The sequence below is a fragment of the Sinocyclocheilus anshuiensis genome, unplaced genomic scaffold, assembly GCF_001515605.1.
Source record: "Sinocyclocheilus anshuiensis isolate Anshui unplaced genomic scaffold, SAMN03320099.WGS_v1.1 scaffold694, whole genome shotgun sequence".
In the NCBI taxonomy this organism is placed as follows: domain Eukaryota; kingdom Metazoa; phylum Chordata; class Actinopteri; order Cypriniformes; family Cyprinidae; genus Sinocyclocheilus; species Sinocyclocheilus anshuiensis.
In genome coordinates, this window is record NW_015542477.1 from 1,491,277 (window position 1) to 1,507,652 (window position 16,376).

At 38.5% G+C, this 16,376-nt stretch overlaps 1 protein-coding gene across 6 annotated transcripts in view; it reads right to left on the reverse strand.

Moving 5' to 3' along the window:
* LOC107693947 (autism susceptibility gene 2 protein-like) overlaps positions 1–16,376 on the reverse strand; it is a 391,097-nt gene that overhangs the window by 234,164 nt on the left and 140,557 nt on the right. For all 6 annotated transcript variants that reach the window (XM_016493521.1, XM_016493520.1, XM_016493519.1 and 3 more), the window contains one exon: positions 2,200–2,301. In XM_016493521.1, coding sequence (XP_016349007.1) covers positions 2,200–2,301 — 102 coding nt within the window. The remainder of the gene's footprint in view (positions 1–2,199; positions 2,302–16,376) is intronic.

Sequence of the window (16,376 nt, forward strand, 5' to 3'; positions counted from 1 at the left end):
TCTTTAACTGAAAAATTAGTGTTTACTATTGTCATTTTGCATTATTGACACACTATTTTCCTAATTAATGCTGTTCAGTTGCTTTGACACAATCTGTATTGTTAAAAGCGCTATATAAATAAAGGTGACTTGACTTGACTTGATTACCATAATTATTCAAAATATCTTCTTTTATGTTCAACATAAGAAAGAAACTCATACAGGTTTGGATCGACATGAGGGTGAGTAAATGATGACAAAATTTTAATTTTTAGGTGAACTATTCCTTTAAGCGCTCATTCTGATAATGGTCTTGACTTCTAAATACAGTTAGATTGATACTTTTGTGTTGTTTGGTTCACTGTATTAATATTTTACACTCTTAAGATGCATGTTGTGTAACCAGGTGATTATCTGTCAAATAAAAGTTATCATCTTTTGTTAGTGCAAGTGTTGCTGTCGTTGATTTAAAGGGGTTTATGCGGTTTAAGGTTGAAAAAAACATTATTTTCCACATAATGTACATTATTGTTGCTCCTCTACTGTGATGCCGTGTCCCGCACGACAACACATTCTGCATCTCTTTGTGGGTTGTTTTTACCCGTCCGATAATCAAACCCTATCTTGCGTTTCATCTCTAACTTTTTCTGTTTCCCCCATTCCACTTACATTTCTTCTCTTCCCATCTCCTTTCTCTTCTACTGGCCCCCCTCTCATGCTTTATCTCTTCGGTCTTCTCTCTCTTCCCTGACGAGGGGCTGCAGGTATCATTTCAATTTCTAATGTCAACATCAAATTACTTATTTCATTTCATGCCTGGCCAAGCATCCTATAGCTACACGCAGGAGCGGTCGCGCTCAACTCGTTCTGCCGTGTCTGTTCCGACGACTCGCCTCGCCCTCCAGCTGACAGCTCTAATTATGCCCGATATCTGATAGCGCCAGCACACACTCACAGACTCACATCTCCACTGCGGGAGCCAAGGCTTGAGGTTTGAAGAGGGCCTGCGCCAGACTGACTGAACTTCCACACGAGCCTGTGTATAAGATCCATAAACAAGACTTTCAGTGCAATGTAAACTGTATATACTGCCTTTACATGGTCAAATGCTCCTTCAAGAGGATTATATATGACTGTATGTGCGTAGAGTGTGTGATAGTACAATTTTGATAAGCTGATAATTATTGTCATAATGCAAAGTTTGACAAATGGATATGTAAATATTCAGAGTTTTTAAAAACCTTTAATCTAATCTAATCTATGTATACAGATTGAACGCAACTGCTAATACACAAATGTCAGATAAAATAATCTCACTTTCATATTTCAATATTAACATAGTAGATTTGGAATTCCAGTGCTTTAAATACATGCTTTGTGTTTTTACGGTGCATCACTGATGTCCAAGCATGGTCACTGGTACATTTTTCACCGTGTTACTTCCTGTCGTCTCCACTTCTATGGTGTATAAGCACAGTCGCGCTTCAGCCCGCGTCTCCACTGAAGCTGCCAGCTGAGTAAATAGGATGTTCTTATCACCACCCGAGCACAAACACATAGCAGAGCCTGCAGGCCTGAGGGTGCAGACAGCCTCGGCACTCCTCTACCTCACACCCCGACAACACAAGCACACACACTGAGCTCAAGAAGAGCTTGGCTCTTAAAACACTCCTATTGTTCTTGTTGGCACAGAGCCTTGTCAGTTTTTAGACCAATGAAGTGGATAAGAGAAACTATAAAACGCTGTTTAAATACTGAACCTCGTTAAGAATGAGGCAGATAAGAAAAGCCACCAACTGACTGATAATGATCATGTGTCAAGATAGTTATTGTAGGGGACCAAGCCAACCTTAACTCAGGTGTTAACAATATATTTTCTGGTTGTTCAAACATTCAAGCAAACTTCTATACTAAATGACAGTTGTGATAAATTCTGCATATTATTTGTGACCATTATAAATGCAGGGTTCTCACAACACAAAGGAACAATTTGCTAACAAATCAGACCTCATTGTGACTTGCAAGTTAATTTTACTCTACACAAGAGCAGATGGAATATTTTAAAGCAGAGCTTAACTAAATCTATATTTATTATAGAAATTCCATGACTCTTCCAGGCATGGAAAACACATTTCCAAAAAAATAATCATTACAGAAAAAAGCACTAAATGTAGTTTTTTGTTAGTTTGGCAAATGATGCACAGATTTGATTGGACTCACGTCTGTCAGTCTATCTCTGGAGCTGCTCCGGATGCAGGGTTTGGATTCTCCACTCACGCTCTCGCTATCGCTGTCTTTACAGTTGTTCTGGCCCGGCTTCAGCTGGAAAACACAAAGACAAAAAAAAAAAAAGAACAGTCAGATGCAGCAAGAAGAGAAACGGCACTAAAAGACGTTAAACATACTGTTACTAAAGCGTAGGCCAGAGAAGAAACTATACTGAAGCTCTCTGGATCAGAATACAATAATCTATTAAAGCTATGCAACTTGTGGATAGAGCCCAGACCACAAAACCGATGGAAGCTTGGTTAAATGGCAGCTATTGGATGTACACTACTGTTCGAAAGTTTGGAATCTGTTATGCTCACCAAAGCTGCATTTATTTGATCAAAAAATAGAAAAACAGTAATATTGTGAAACATTATTACAATTTTATTTTAATGTATTTAAAAGGCCTAATTGATTCCTGTGATGGCAAAGCTCAATTTTCAGCAACAATAGACTTCAGGTTAGACACCATACTGAATTTACCTCAGATGAAAATGAAGTTGTGAAGGATAGATGTACAGTTTTTACAATACCACACACTGTATAAAGGTTCTATATCACGTAATTTTTATGACTCACAACTTTTAAAACTGTTTTATGGAAGCTACTTATTTTCAGAAAGATGTTCCATCAGCTGAACAATTGGTACAATTCAATGAACATACTTGCAGCCTTGTTAAAAAATCTTTTGTAACATTATAAACGTCTTTACTGTCACTTTTTAAATAAATTGAATGAGTATAAAAAAATAAAAAAAATAAAATCTTATTGATCTTACTATGTAAATTAGCAGAATAACTGCCAACCTTATTTTGCTGCTGTGTGAATATAGCCATTAAGATAAGCGATCATATGGGAGAAGCTGGTTCGGATCCAGACATCTCTAGATTCTGTCACCATCATTTCAGGTAATTTCATCACTTTCACTACAAATATATTGGCCAAAGTTTCAAAATTAATAAATGATAAACAATTAAATCTAACATATGTTTTTGCACTGAGAATAGGACACCACATACAGTAATGTTGATTTTATGTATTTTCTTTTTGCCAATAAAATAAGTTTCATATGCTAGAGCTTTGGCACAGAGAGTAATGCACAGCTCCTGACATATAAGGAACTGCTTTGTTCTTGGGAAAGTGATTTCCTCCACTGTTCTATAAAATAAAAACAATAAATAAATAAATAACAAAAAAAACTTTATTAAGAAATGCATTGCTCAGAAATGCCTTTTCTGTGGCATCATCAACCTGTTTGGCATTGGCCACCGATATCCATATGATTTCAGCCACTGAGGCCTGACTTCATATCAAACTTCTGAGAAAGAGAAATAAAATCCAACCGAACCACATCAAAAGCCGATTTCCGTTCGGTAAGCCACTCTCCCCATGCAAGAACCAGAGATTCACAGCAGGTGTCCTTCAGCAGACTAGAAATCATAAAGAACAAGAGCAGAGCGAGGAGGAGAAGGACGAGGGGGAAAACGGGAGGAGGACATGAAATCTAAAAACATCTGAGCCCCAGTAAAGTCTGGAGAACAATGCCATACTCCCGGGACCCGGCAACTGTCGTCAAGGTCTGCGATTTACGTCTTCTGAAGGTTCGCCATTCAGTGGGCCGTTTCCGCACCCCTCGCCCTGCCAAAACCCGCCTCCTTCATCTCTCAGCACATAAAAAGCCTGTTTTATGAGTCGAGATGAGCAGTAAATGACTGCAGTGTCACTTAATGGAAAAAGCAGAGTAGGCCACGGCGCACTGGGGGGTTGTTTACTGAGATGGATAGATCGGCCCGCTCATTTCTTTTCCTATCTTTCCCTCCCAGACATTCCCTCTTTCTCTGTCTCACTCGCTCTTTCATAGTTCCCCATCACGTAGGAGAATAAAAACAGATTCTTTGCGATAGCTCCTGACAAAAGTGGCGGGACGGGAGGAGGGAATAAGATGAGGGTCGGAGAATATCTCTTTTCACTGGTGCAGGCTGTGGGTTGTTAAAGGCGCACAGGCAGGATAAGGGACTGCGGGGAAGAGGGCCCTTGAGTAAAGCACATAATTAAAATGAAACTGTTCCTTTTCTGTAGCCATTAGCTATGTGAAAGGATCTCTCTCAGAGGGAGAGTTCACTGACTCCAGGCAGAGACGCTTGCTTCTACCAGCAGGCCACCGTGATAAGAGGCCCGCACTGCTCGGAGAGAGAGAGCGAGAGTTGGCAATGACAAAAAGGAGGACAAGCAACTGTAAAGGCAGAAGTTAGACAAGTCATCTAGGTGCATTTTTATGCGTGTGTATCTCAGTGCACTAAATTACTGCTTTTCTTATATGCATCTACATCTCATTTTCAATAAGCTGTCTCATTAACTTCATCTAAACTTCCACCTCAAGGGAAGTGCATCACCCAGTCAAGGTCAAATAATGTTCTGTCTTCATTTAGACTTCATAAGGCATATCAGATGAGAGACACATCACCAAATCAGAAAAGCAGACAGCGGGAAAGTGCTGGTATAAACCAGTCGATCAGCACTTATTAAATTTGGCTGATAATCCTCTGAAACCTCCTTTGAATCACTTGGTGGACTCTGTGAGATAGAGCTCATTTAAAAATGTGGTTCATAATTTAAATTTCATATAACTCGATGTAATGGCATTAACAGCACCACAGGTTTTCATGTTTTTCACACATTTCCCTCAACTTCAAATGGCATTCTACTCATTTAAGTTCAAGAGAAACATATAAAAGAGAAAATAATATTAAAAGCATTCCTACAAAAAAGAAGAAAAAAAGAAAGGGCAACATACAATTAAATGAACTAATTGAATAATACAACATTAAATAAAATAATAAAAGCAGAATGAATAATAATCTAATCAAATAAACATGGATAAATATAAATGTATTTTAAAAACTACTGTTAATTGTACAATTTCTTTATTTAATATCTCTTAATCTTTAATTTCTCATTAAGCTATAAGCTAATATTATAACATTTTGTGTAAGCCTGGTTGTTTTCATTAGACTTGTTAAAAACATTTATTTTACAGTGAGTATTTTTTGTCAACACAAACGTGGCAACAGCTGGTATTACTTTTCAATAAGTGACTCTGGGCAGAGAGCTTACACTGGTTAAGAGCTCCAGGTAAACATTAACTAAACAGGTTTTATATCAGTATTGGCCAATTCAGGTGACAAGAACCTTTTAAGATACTGGCTGTAAATATCCTGGGCATTTATTGTAAAGTCATTCATTATATGGCTTTATATGTTAGCCTGTTCAACATTTAGGTGAAGACTTAAAAACAATTGTGAGAAGTAAAAAGGTTTTTCAATGATTTTGCATGATGCAGGATATGTTACATCAAGTATCATACTCAGAATTAGAGGTTCTGAAGAAAAAACGACACTAAATAAATAACTACCAGGAAGCATTTGTGCTATGTATATAATGCAAATGTCTATGTAAAAAGATGTTATATATTTATTTACTCTGAGTTGAGTTTAAAATCAAATATTAACAGAGCTATCAAATTCAGATAGTACATCTACCTTTAACCAGTTAAGCAGATACATCCAGAATTGCAAAGCAATGAAGGGATTTGTTATTAGTTTCCCCCATTCCATTCCACTTAATGCCTCTTAAATAGCCTTTGAAAAATGAACAAGTCCTTTTTCCTGAAGGCATGCGGGTAATTTCTTATGAGTTCTCGGAGTAATTTTTTGAAGAGATTTGATTAATAGAGGCGTTAAAGAAAAAGTGCAATGCGCGTAGCCACGATAAATGACCATCATCAAAAAGTTCAGTGCAAATCGGGTTTCCTCCCACAGTCAATAAATCAGAAAGCTCAAGCAGTTCTGTCTATAAACCTCTATGTCCACACAGAGCCCATTACTCCACTTTTAAGGTTTAACAGGGTATCTCACTAACTCTAAAATTAGTCAGAAATCTAGACGCATGAAGTATGATATCTATTGTGTTCATTTTTATTGCTCCCATGCTCTTTCTGGCACTACTCCGCTCAGTTTTGGCATATGATCGTTACCTACGGCTGCTTTCTAGATTAACTGTCATAACAAACTTAATACAGTTTCTTGTAAAAATGATCTTTCTTTGGAAAGCAAGCATCTCCCATATGTACATGCATGCAAGCGTGTACATAAAAGTGTTGTTTATGAGTGTGTATGTGTGCAGACGGGCGTCTGTGGGTTTTCACAGTCTTTCTTGTGCAATCATAATGACGTTAATGAAGACTGACAGCTCCACCAGGTTGCACCATAAGGATAAACTCCTTTAACAACCCTGAGAGCAGAGCCTGAGTAAAGATTCCCCCTCCAGGAAGATAACAAACAGATGGTTTTCATATTCCAGCAACTAATTCCTCAACAATTAAAAACACAGTAAGACATTAGCATCTAATGAAACATTTAAACTACCAGTAAGTGCATCTGCCATTAATTTCAACACAGTAAGTTCTTGTTTTGCCTCAATCTGTTCCCTGTTAGGGCTGATTTCTCCCTCCCCCCCATCTGAGTTTACTGAAGTATAGAATTAACAACTGTTTTCAATAAGCAGTCAGCATGATTCCCTGGCACAAAAGCCTCCACGCTATTAAAGATTAATTTATGCTGCCAAGGCTTTGATGTGAGGCAGTAATGGAAAGAGCTTCTCGTTTTGCCTTCCCCATAAAAAGGTCAAAGAGACCTGTACGCGTTAACCCGGCTCTCGTGACCGCCCGCAAAAAGAAAGTCAGTCGTCAATGCTTGTTTTATAGATAGCACCGTTTTATAGCGCTGTAATCACATTGCACTTAGCGAGAAAACGAAGGTAGTTTGTTTCCAACATTGCAAGAGGAGGTCAAGCATAACAGCTTCTGACTGCATTACACTGATAGAACGTCACATTAATTCACACCAGCGCTTTGAGAACAAGTTCTGCTATACAACAAGACTTTTTATTTGAATTTACTGCAATTCCACCCTGGTGCCCACACCGAAGCCACACATCCATTACGAGTGCAGGTACAACAGTCCATAAGCCTAAATGTATTTTATAGGGACTGTCTCAAAGACATAGAGCACAATAGCTTGGAGTTTCCATATAACAGACCGTTTTAATGGCTCTTTAAATGTGAAAGTGGGAACGGCGGATTTCAATGGCACTCCTGGAGAATGGTGCCTCAATCTGAAATAATACTGACATTCATTAAGAGCTAGCTTGTAAAAGCCATATTAGTTTATACAGAGATGGAAGCACTTGTAAAGGGGAAAACGGCGCAGCTCAAGGCGAGAGCGTAGATGAGCATTCTCGTTTTGCCTTCCCCATAAAAAGGTCAAAGAGACCTGTACGCGTTAACCCGGCTCTCGTGACCGCCCGCAAAAAGAAAGTCAGTCGTCAATGCTTGTTTTATAGATAGCACCGTTTTATAGCGCTGTAATCACATTGCACTTAGCGAGAAAACGAAGGTAGTTTGTTTCCAACATTGCAAGAGGAGGTCAAGCATAACAGCTTCTGACTGCATTACACTGATAGAACGTCACATTAATTCACACCAGCGCTTTGAGAACAAGTTCTGCTATACAACAAGACTTTTTATTTGAATTTACTGCAATTCCACCCTGGTGCCCACACCGAAGCCACACATCCATTACGAGTGCAGGTACAACAGTCCATAAGCCTAAATGTATTTTATAGGGACTGTCTCAAAGACATAGAGCACAATAGCTTGGAGTTTCCATATAACAGACCGTTTTAATGGCTCTTTAAATGTGAAAGTGGGAACGGCGGATTTCAATGGCACTCCTGGAGAATGGTGCCTCAATCTGAAATAATACTGACATTCATTAAGAGCTAGCTTGTAAAAGCCATATTAGTTTATACAGAGATGGAAGCACTTGTAAAGGGGAAAACGGCGCAGCTCAAGGCGAGAGCGTAGATGAGCATCCATTCAGAGTGTGATGGTACAAGGAGATGGTGTTTTGCTAAGCATATTCGAGAGAAAAGAACGCACTGGAAGAACAAAACAGTACAGTTTTGGTAGAAATTCACTGATGGTTCCTCAGAGGTGGAAACAAAGCTTGAGTAATGGGCTAGGCGTCCTTTGAAATCCTCTGACTAGACTCTTAAAATGGCTTTTGAAGCTTTTATAGGATTATCGTTAGCACATGTAGTCAATTATTTCCTTTGCCCACTTGCTGAAAAGTGCTTGCCGGTGTTATGATAAAATTTTACAAGTCTATTGAACTATTCCCACAGGCTCGGCCCACAACCCGATGCAGTCAAACACAAAGCCCGACTCCGCCGCATTGGCCTTTTAAACGGCGCCGTTCGCAAACCCCAATACCCTTTTCATTTAAACCCCTGCTTTGAACAGCTCGGCTGACCCTTCTCTTCCAGTGGAAGCCCATGGGATTCTGTTGCTATCAACTTCTGTACTTCCTTAGTTACGCACTACAGCAGCTGTGGAGCTCGACAGTAATAAAACCTGGAACAATTTACCAGCTTTTATTGTTCTTCTGTGGTGTTTCAGCACAGCTGACCTGTCCTCCAAGGAGCTGAAAGAGAGAGTGAGAATCCCACTAGAGCGCCAATGAAAGAGGATCTCATTTACCTAAAAGCGCTTATAAATTTTTAATTTGCTTTAACAAGTAAATTAACAAGTCCCTCATTCGGGAAGTTTTATGGCTGCCTGCCACCGAGGGACAGCCATGAAAGTTTTATAGATTATCCACTAGTGTGCTAGGCTGCTTATAATAAATTGTCTATTTCCTGCTGCAGAGTCAAATCCCTCAGTTTCCAATGACTACACTTTAAATATCTCCCTCTCTGCTTTCTTTTCAGGGCAATATAACGCCTTTTTTAACACTGGAGCAGACGGCGGCCGGTAGAGGGAGAATTATCCCGTTTCTTGTGGAGGTGAGGAGGGTCTGGTCTATGTGAGTCAGCGTTGGCTTACATTCAAGAAACAATGTTAAATACTCTAGCCTCCATCTTCACACAGGTCTCTGTGATTGGCTGACAAATTAAAGGGATAGTTACCCAAAAATGAAAATTCACCCTCATGTCATTTCCAGATCTGTATGACTTGCATTAATCTGAGCAAAACAAAAGAAGATATTTTGAAGAATGTTTCTAAAGAATTAAATATCTAATATCAAATGAGACATCCAAACAGCTTGACTGGATAAATAAAAATATATTGTGAAATCATTATCATTAATTGGTTTGGTTTACCAATCAGCTGTGAAGTAATAACTGTAACACTCACATCTTCATGTAAGAAAAAAAAAAAACACTGATATGCAATATGGCAGTGTGATTACTAAACTGCGAAGCGTTTAAATAAATATATGCGCTGCGTGTGAAGTGTGGCAACTTGTGATCCATACAAACTCATCTTTGCATCTACTTTGAGTTTTGGTTGCTTATAACATGCATGTGTAAACATAACATGTGCCAACCATCTTCACACCCAGACTTGTAACCTCCCTGCAGTTTTCTGCCAAAATAAAGACGTGATGGTTTTATGTTTGAAAATGTAGAAATTAAGACAATTTACAATTATTTGAACAATTTACAATTAATGTACTATTTACACTATTTAAAATTATTAGTGTTAATTTAATATTTATATAATATTAGTGCTGTGAAACGATTAATCGCATCCAAAATAAAAGTTTTTGTTTACATAATATGTGTGTGTACTCTGTATATTTATTATGTATATATAAATACATACGCATGCATGTATAGAATTAAGAAATTTTTTTATTTATATATTAAATATATTTATATATAATATAAATTATATGAATATAAATACATGTAAATATTTTCAAAATATATACTGCATGTGTGTGTATTTATATATACATAATAAATATACAGAGTACACACACACACATGTAAACAAAAACTTTTATTTTGGATGTGATTAATCGTGATTAATCGTTTGACATAGCAGAAGACGGACCCCGTCCCGGTGCACTCTCTCCAGAACTCCCGGGAGCAGAGCGATCGGGGGAAAGGCATACAGACGAAGCCTCGGCCACGTCTGTACCACGGCATCCAGTCCTAGTGGAGCTGGATGGCTCAAAGAGAACCAGAGGGGACAGTGCGATGTCGTATGAGTCGCGAACAGGTCCACCTGGGCCTGGCCAAAGACTGAGGGGCGTTCCCCTAGCGTTTTCCGACGCAGCTCGAGTTCCTGAAGAGGAACCCACCTTTGCCAGGAGTTTGATTGACAGGCAATCTGACAAATAACACCGAATCTGCTATTTTGTACAACAAACAAACCAGTCAGGAGAATAGATTAATGTCAATGGACTTGAACTTTCCATGGTTGAAACAAGATACCTTTTGATGCTCATTCATGTTTATTTCATGTTATAACTAGCAAAGAGGAAGAGATGATCAGTTCACGTGCTGCTTGAATTGAGGTGCTACAGTGATCTGTCATGAGACATTAAAGAGCCACAAAACGGTTTGAATTTCTTACAAAATGACCAAATTATAAAGCTGAGACTTTGTTTCATACCAAATCTACTCTTCTCTCTGGTTTGTTTTGTCGGACATAATGGCAGATTTGGCATTGTGATTGGTCGGATCGCCTATCAATCAAACTCCCTGTGAAGGATCAATTGATATTTATTTAGAAAGAAGAATCAAAATTCGATTTCTTGTCCTCATACTCTCATGGCCTATTGCTGTAACACATGCCTGTGCTGTATATAGGTCAGAAAACACAGAGCTTTTGACTCTGTTCCCAATTAGTGAATTAAAAGGCCCTGCATGAGCTTCCTGGACCTCCATCTGAGCGTTCTGGTTTTCTGGCAGCCGGCAGTAGTTGGATACCACTGTGAGCAGTTAACCTGAGTGAGCTTACCCTAAAGACAACAGCGCTTGACAGAAGGATGCAGGGGCCATCATAGCTGGTGCGGCACGGCTGCAAATGTTCCGTCATTGCTTGGACAGCAACTGTGTCACCCCGCCAACCCACGTGGCCCTGCTATGACCTCCTCAGCTCTGAGGGCCGGGGCTCTTAACTGCCGCAGACAAGCTGCCTGTATCGCATCCGATCTAAAGTAGCAGCCTGTCAACAGGGATCAGGGCTCAGGTCAGGCTAAAAGGCCTGTGCGGCTGTTTATTTAGGCTAATATTACGCCTGAGTACGTACAGCGGCACGCTTCCACTCGCACATTGTCACAATAACCCTGTCCTCGCAAAGACTCTGGTTTATATTTGCCGCCTTTCTACGTCAGCGCTCCAATCGACATCTACATCCCCCCAAAGCCTCAATTTTGTAGGTGACATCACATCCTAAATGTCAGCCGAAACAATTTTGCGGGAATATTGCAGCTTTCATCAGCGTCTCCAGTTCCCCAAGGTGCGATTGCCTTGGAAACGCTCCGGGCCCCCCTCTTCGCTGTCGGTAAGCTCAAGTGACACGCAACGACCTTCGGTGACCTTGTCAGGCACTGCTGTCGTGACGGCAGAAGGGATCTTAACTGACGATTACCATTAGCTTTAACCTGCCTTTCATTCCACCTGTGTGAGAATGCAGAGCTTTTAAGAAGCAAAAGAGAGTCGGGCATATCTCAACAGAGGCCTGAGGGTAAATTAACCTTGAAGGAAGGAAGAAAAGAGAGATAGATGGAGAGGAAAAAGAGAGGTAGAGGTGGACAGGAAGTAAAAACAGTGCAGAGTGCAGTTTAACCCTCATAACTCACACAAAGAGCAGCGTTTACTCACTTCAGTCGTTGCCACGAGGACAAACCTGAGGACGCATTTATATGGATATAAAACTTAGTGATGTACAATGACATTATAGACAAATCAATATGCTTTTAACATCCATCCTCTGCTTGTGCTCAGCACTACTCCAGTTCCACTCCTACAAATGGCTCTATAATGTGATGCTCCTGCATACTGATATATGGGGACAATTCCCAGATTTAATAATGAACTGAAGAGCAGAGGAGGGAAGTGGGATATTACGAGCGACCAGAGACTTCAATTCTCTTAGATCATATCTGAACAGCTAGTTATGGCGGTCAGAATGACAATAAAAGATGAAGTCATCAGGCTGTGAGCACCAAACATATAGTGGACAGACACGTCAAGAAATCGGTTTGCTTCACCCCGACTGGGCCCCCTTTTTGGGGAGGTATTTACATCAGATGGGTTTTTACCATGCAAACTGAATAGCAACTAAAACAGAAAACTGTCAGCATGCTAATTAAAAGCACAAGCATAAATATCAAAACAACAATAAGAAAAAAGTAAAAGATAAAATAAGAAAATAACAATAAATAAAAAATAACAATAGATACAAAGATAAAGATAAGAAAATAAGAATAAGTAATTAAAGAAAAATAAATATACAAAAAATAATTACATAAATAAAATCAGAAAAATCTCAAATTAAGAGTAAAAAAAATAAATAAATAAATAAATAAATAAATTAACAAGAATATACGAAGAAAACAATGAAGATAAGAAAGAAAGAAAAATGATAAATACTTTTATTTTTACAGGTATATTTATTTTTTACAGATGTTCTACGCAACTGACATGTTTTATGGCCCAGAAAGGTAGCAAGGACATTGTTAAAAAGTGTTCTCGTAGCTTCATAAAATGAAGGTAGAACCACTGATGTCACATGGACTTTTTTATCGATGTCCTTACTACGTTTCTGGGCCTTGAACGTAGTAGTTACGTTGCTGTCTATGCAGAGACAGAAAGCTTTCGGATTTCATCAAAAATATCTTAATTTGTGTTCCGAAGATGAACGAAGGTCTTACGAATTTGGAACGACATGAGGAAGATTAATTAATGACAAAATTTTCCTTTAACGGAAATGTCCATAAAATTATATATACAGTAATCAGTTTTTGGATGCCTAGTTCACTATCTTGACCCATCCCTAATGGAAAGACACTCAAAAGATATATACAACTTGGCTGAAATGAAGCAAGTGAACCAGGTCTTGGAAGCCAAATAGATGTTTCCCAGAATGCAGCAGATGCATAGAGGGCAGGCCGTCACAGAGAAGCCAGAGAATTTAAGCTAGCAGGCCAAGTGCTTATCACTACATAACATTTCATCAAATAAATTTGTGCGCAATTAATTACATTCCCAGGCCTCCGCGATCCGACCGTAGTTGTTACTCGGCTATCGGCTTTCAGGGCTTGCCATCTCACTAAGCCTCGCTCACAGTGCCAAGTCACATCCCCCAACACCAGCCAGCCTCAATAAACGAGAAGGAAAAAAATCTCCTCTCTTCTCAGCTTGCAGGGGCTCTCGTTCCTCTTTTTTATTACCATTTATTTTCCTCTAGGAATTCACTGCCAGTATATTGGCAAGCCTTCCAGTAGATGGAAGCAATGAAATTTAGCGCGGACACTTAACACCGGGTCAAGCCATGCACGCGGCTCATGTGTGGCAGTAATATGATAAACAGGGGTATCTAGTGTGGTTGAGGCCGCTTTTATTTTTTGTCCATCTGTCTATGATGAAAGTGACAGGTAGAATGTGTGTGGTGTGGAATGCTGTTTATTAGGCGCTTTCTATATTTATACATTCTTTATGGCCGTGGATGTAAACAGGTCACGACCGGAGTGTCACCTAACAGCCCATACAGACGTGCAGAAATCTCGAACTGAGCACTAACATGCTAACCAAACCAACAGAAATGGCTAATGGAGAGTTTAAGTGTTTCCACTCCATTATCACACAGACAACAAACACGGAACACGACACAGCATGAAACAAAATGGTGAATTATTACACAAGTCATGTTGCATCAAAGCATCTTGCTTACTGCTGGAGCCATGGCCTAGTTTGGTCGAACCCAGATCCTTATTTGTTTCCCTCTATCATTTCATGCCATCTCTCTAATATAACATAAAGAGAAAAAAAAAAAGTTGTCTGCCCTTTAGGTCTAAACTCTTATAACCCCTGCAGTTCTGCTTGACTGACACAATAACATTCACATATATAATCATAGTGCAATAAAACTAGATAAAAGCCACTAGCCTGATAATAAATGTGGGTGTGTGGTGTGTAAAAGCACAGGTTAAGTGCATAAACCACTGATATGAACACATAAAACATATTCATACTGCTAGCGGAAATGCTGCTATGATACCTGGCAAAACAAAGCCATTCTATAATTTCAGATGTATTGTAAAGACAATATTATCTGCTTCCCAACATATTTAACTTCTGACATATTACAGCTTTCCAAATGAAAGAATGTTTAGTAGGAAGTAATGACTTTATTTTAAAAGATTTGATTTGATTATAAATACTAGAGATGCACAGATATTACAATTAATGTAAACAACAGATAAATGGCTTTAAAAACAACTATAATATTTTGTCTAAAAAAATAAATAAAAATAAACACTACTTAACTCAAAACCATAAAAATGGATCAAAGTGCTGTACATAGATCACATAAAACGATTTAAATCATTACAAACATAAAATAGCAACAAATCACAACAACAATCAAGAACTAAAATCAACTTTAAGTGATAGTTAGGTGATGGGAAATTAGCACAAACAAAGAAATATCTAAAAATATGAAGTCACCAAATGACTTCAGTTATACCACCAGAACAAAAAAACACTCCAGAAGCAGTGGAAGTCGATACATTTTGATGAAAGATTATGAAAACAAACATAAATATCATATATATCATCGTGGTTTTCTTTCTCACCATTATTTCATTATTTAAACAAAAGATTACATAAAAAATAAGATCATAATTATATATATCATGATACTATTTATGAATTCTGTTGTTTGTGCAGACTTTATTATGGGAAAACATGCATAATATGAGTTATGCATGAGGCCCTGATCTGTTTTGATTAAAAATTCTCTAAGTGTCATACACAGCATTAATTTCTTCTGGCGCTGGTCTTTAGTTTTCATAGTTGCCTGTAAAGATAAGGTGTATTATAACCCAAGGCTCTGGGTGGGCCATTCTGGGAATGCAGGACACAGGTGATCAGTGTGTGTTTCAGAGTATACGATTTACACTGTGTTTAAAATAGCTTCCTGCTCTCATAGACCTGTCACCACCTACATCACAGAGGGAGAGAAAACCAAGGCTGGGGACAAACCGTCCCACCTGTGTCAGCTACAAATTACAGCATTCCCAAGACAAGAGCACTTCTTGCCTTGGCCCCATTTCTTCTTGCTTCATAATGATGCATCACTGATTATAATGGGTTCATAGTATTTTGTTGTCCAGTGTAGAACTCTGAATTCCGTTCACTTCCATGTCTATTAATGACACATACGAACGAAATTATGTCATAATGCTTGTCTCTGCAAGTATCCTTGTAATCACAGTTGCTTATGGCTTAGGTGAAGGCAAATAATTGAGAAAGAAAATGGACGTGTGAGAAAATTTTGTAGCTTTAACACAAATTTATTAGATTTAATTTATACAGTGAAGACTTTGCAGTGTTATGTTACAGTTTATTATTCAATTTCTGTACCGGAATACTGTTAGACTTACCTGAAAAAAGTAAAGCACTGTTCATTTCATTTGTATCTTTGTTCTATTATATTTATCTATGCTTGTAATTTGTTTATTTTCTATGCTGATTTACTCATCTACAAAATCACCCCAATCATTGATTTTTTTCCCCAAATAAAGCTATTCAAGTTGTCTGGTGATTTTTTTTTCATATCGCAATATATATGGCAGAAAAACAAAATATTGCAATGTAAGTATTTTTTCCAATATCATGCAGCCCTACTTCAGAGCATAAATCACAGTCATATGCATAGGCGTAGCTTGACGTTTGAGTTTGGGGGGGCCAAACCGAACCGGTGGATTTGGTCAGACGTACTTTTAAACACTTTTTAAATTTTTGCTATAGTAATTCTACATATTCACATTCACATAGAGCAGTGGCAAGTGCGTGAGGTTGTCATGGTAACCACATACATTGCCCACGAATTACAGCTGCGCTTCTATTTTGTCACACTAAACTTAGCAATAAACACGTTTAAAATGCACAATAAACATGTCTGTCAAAATTATCTCAAAGGAGGCTTTTATTAAGCAAATCAAGGAGTGAATTACTCATCCACTCTTTTTAAAACAGACATTTGTTGG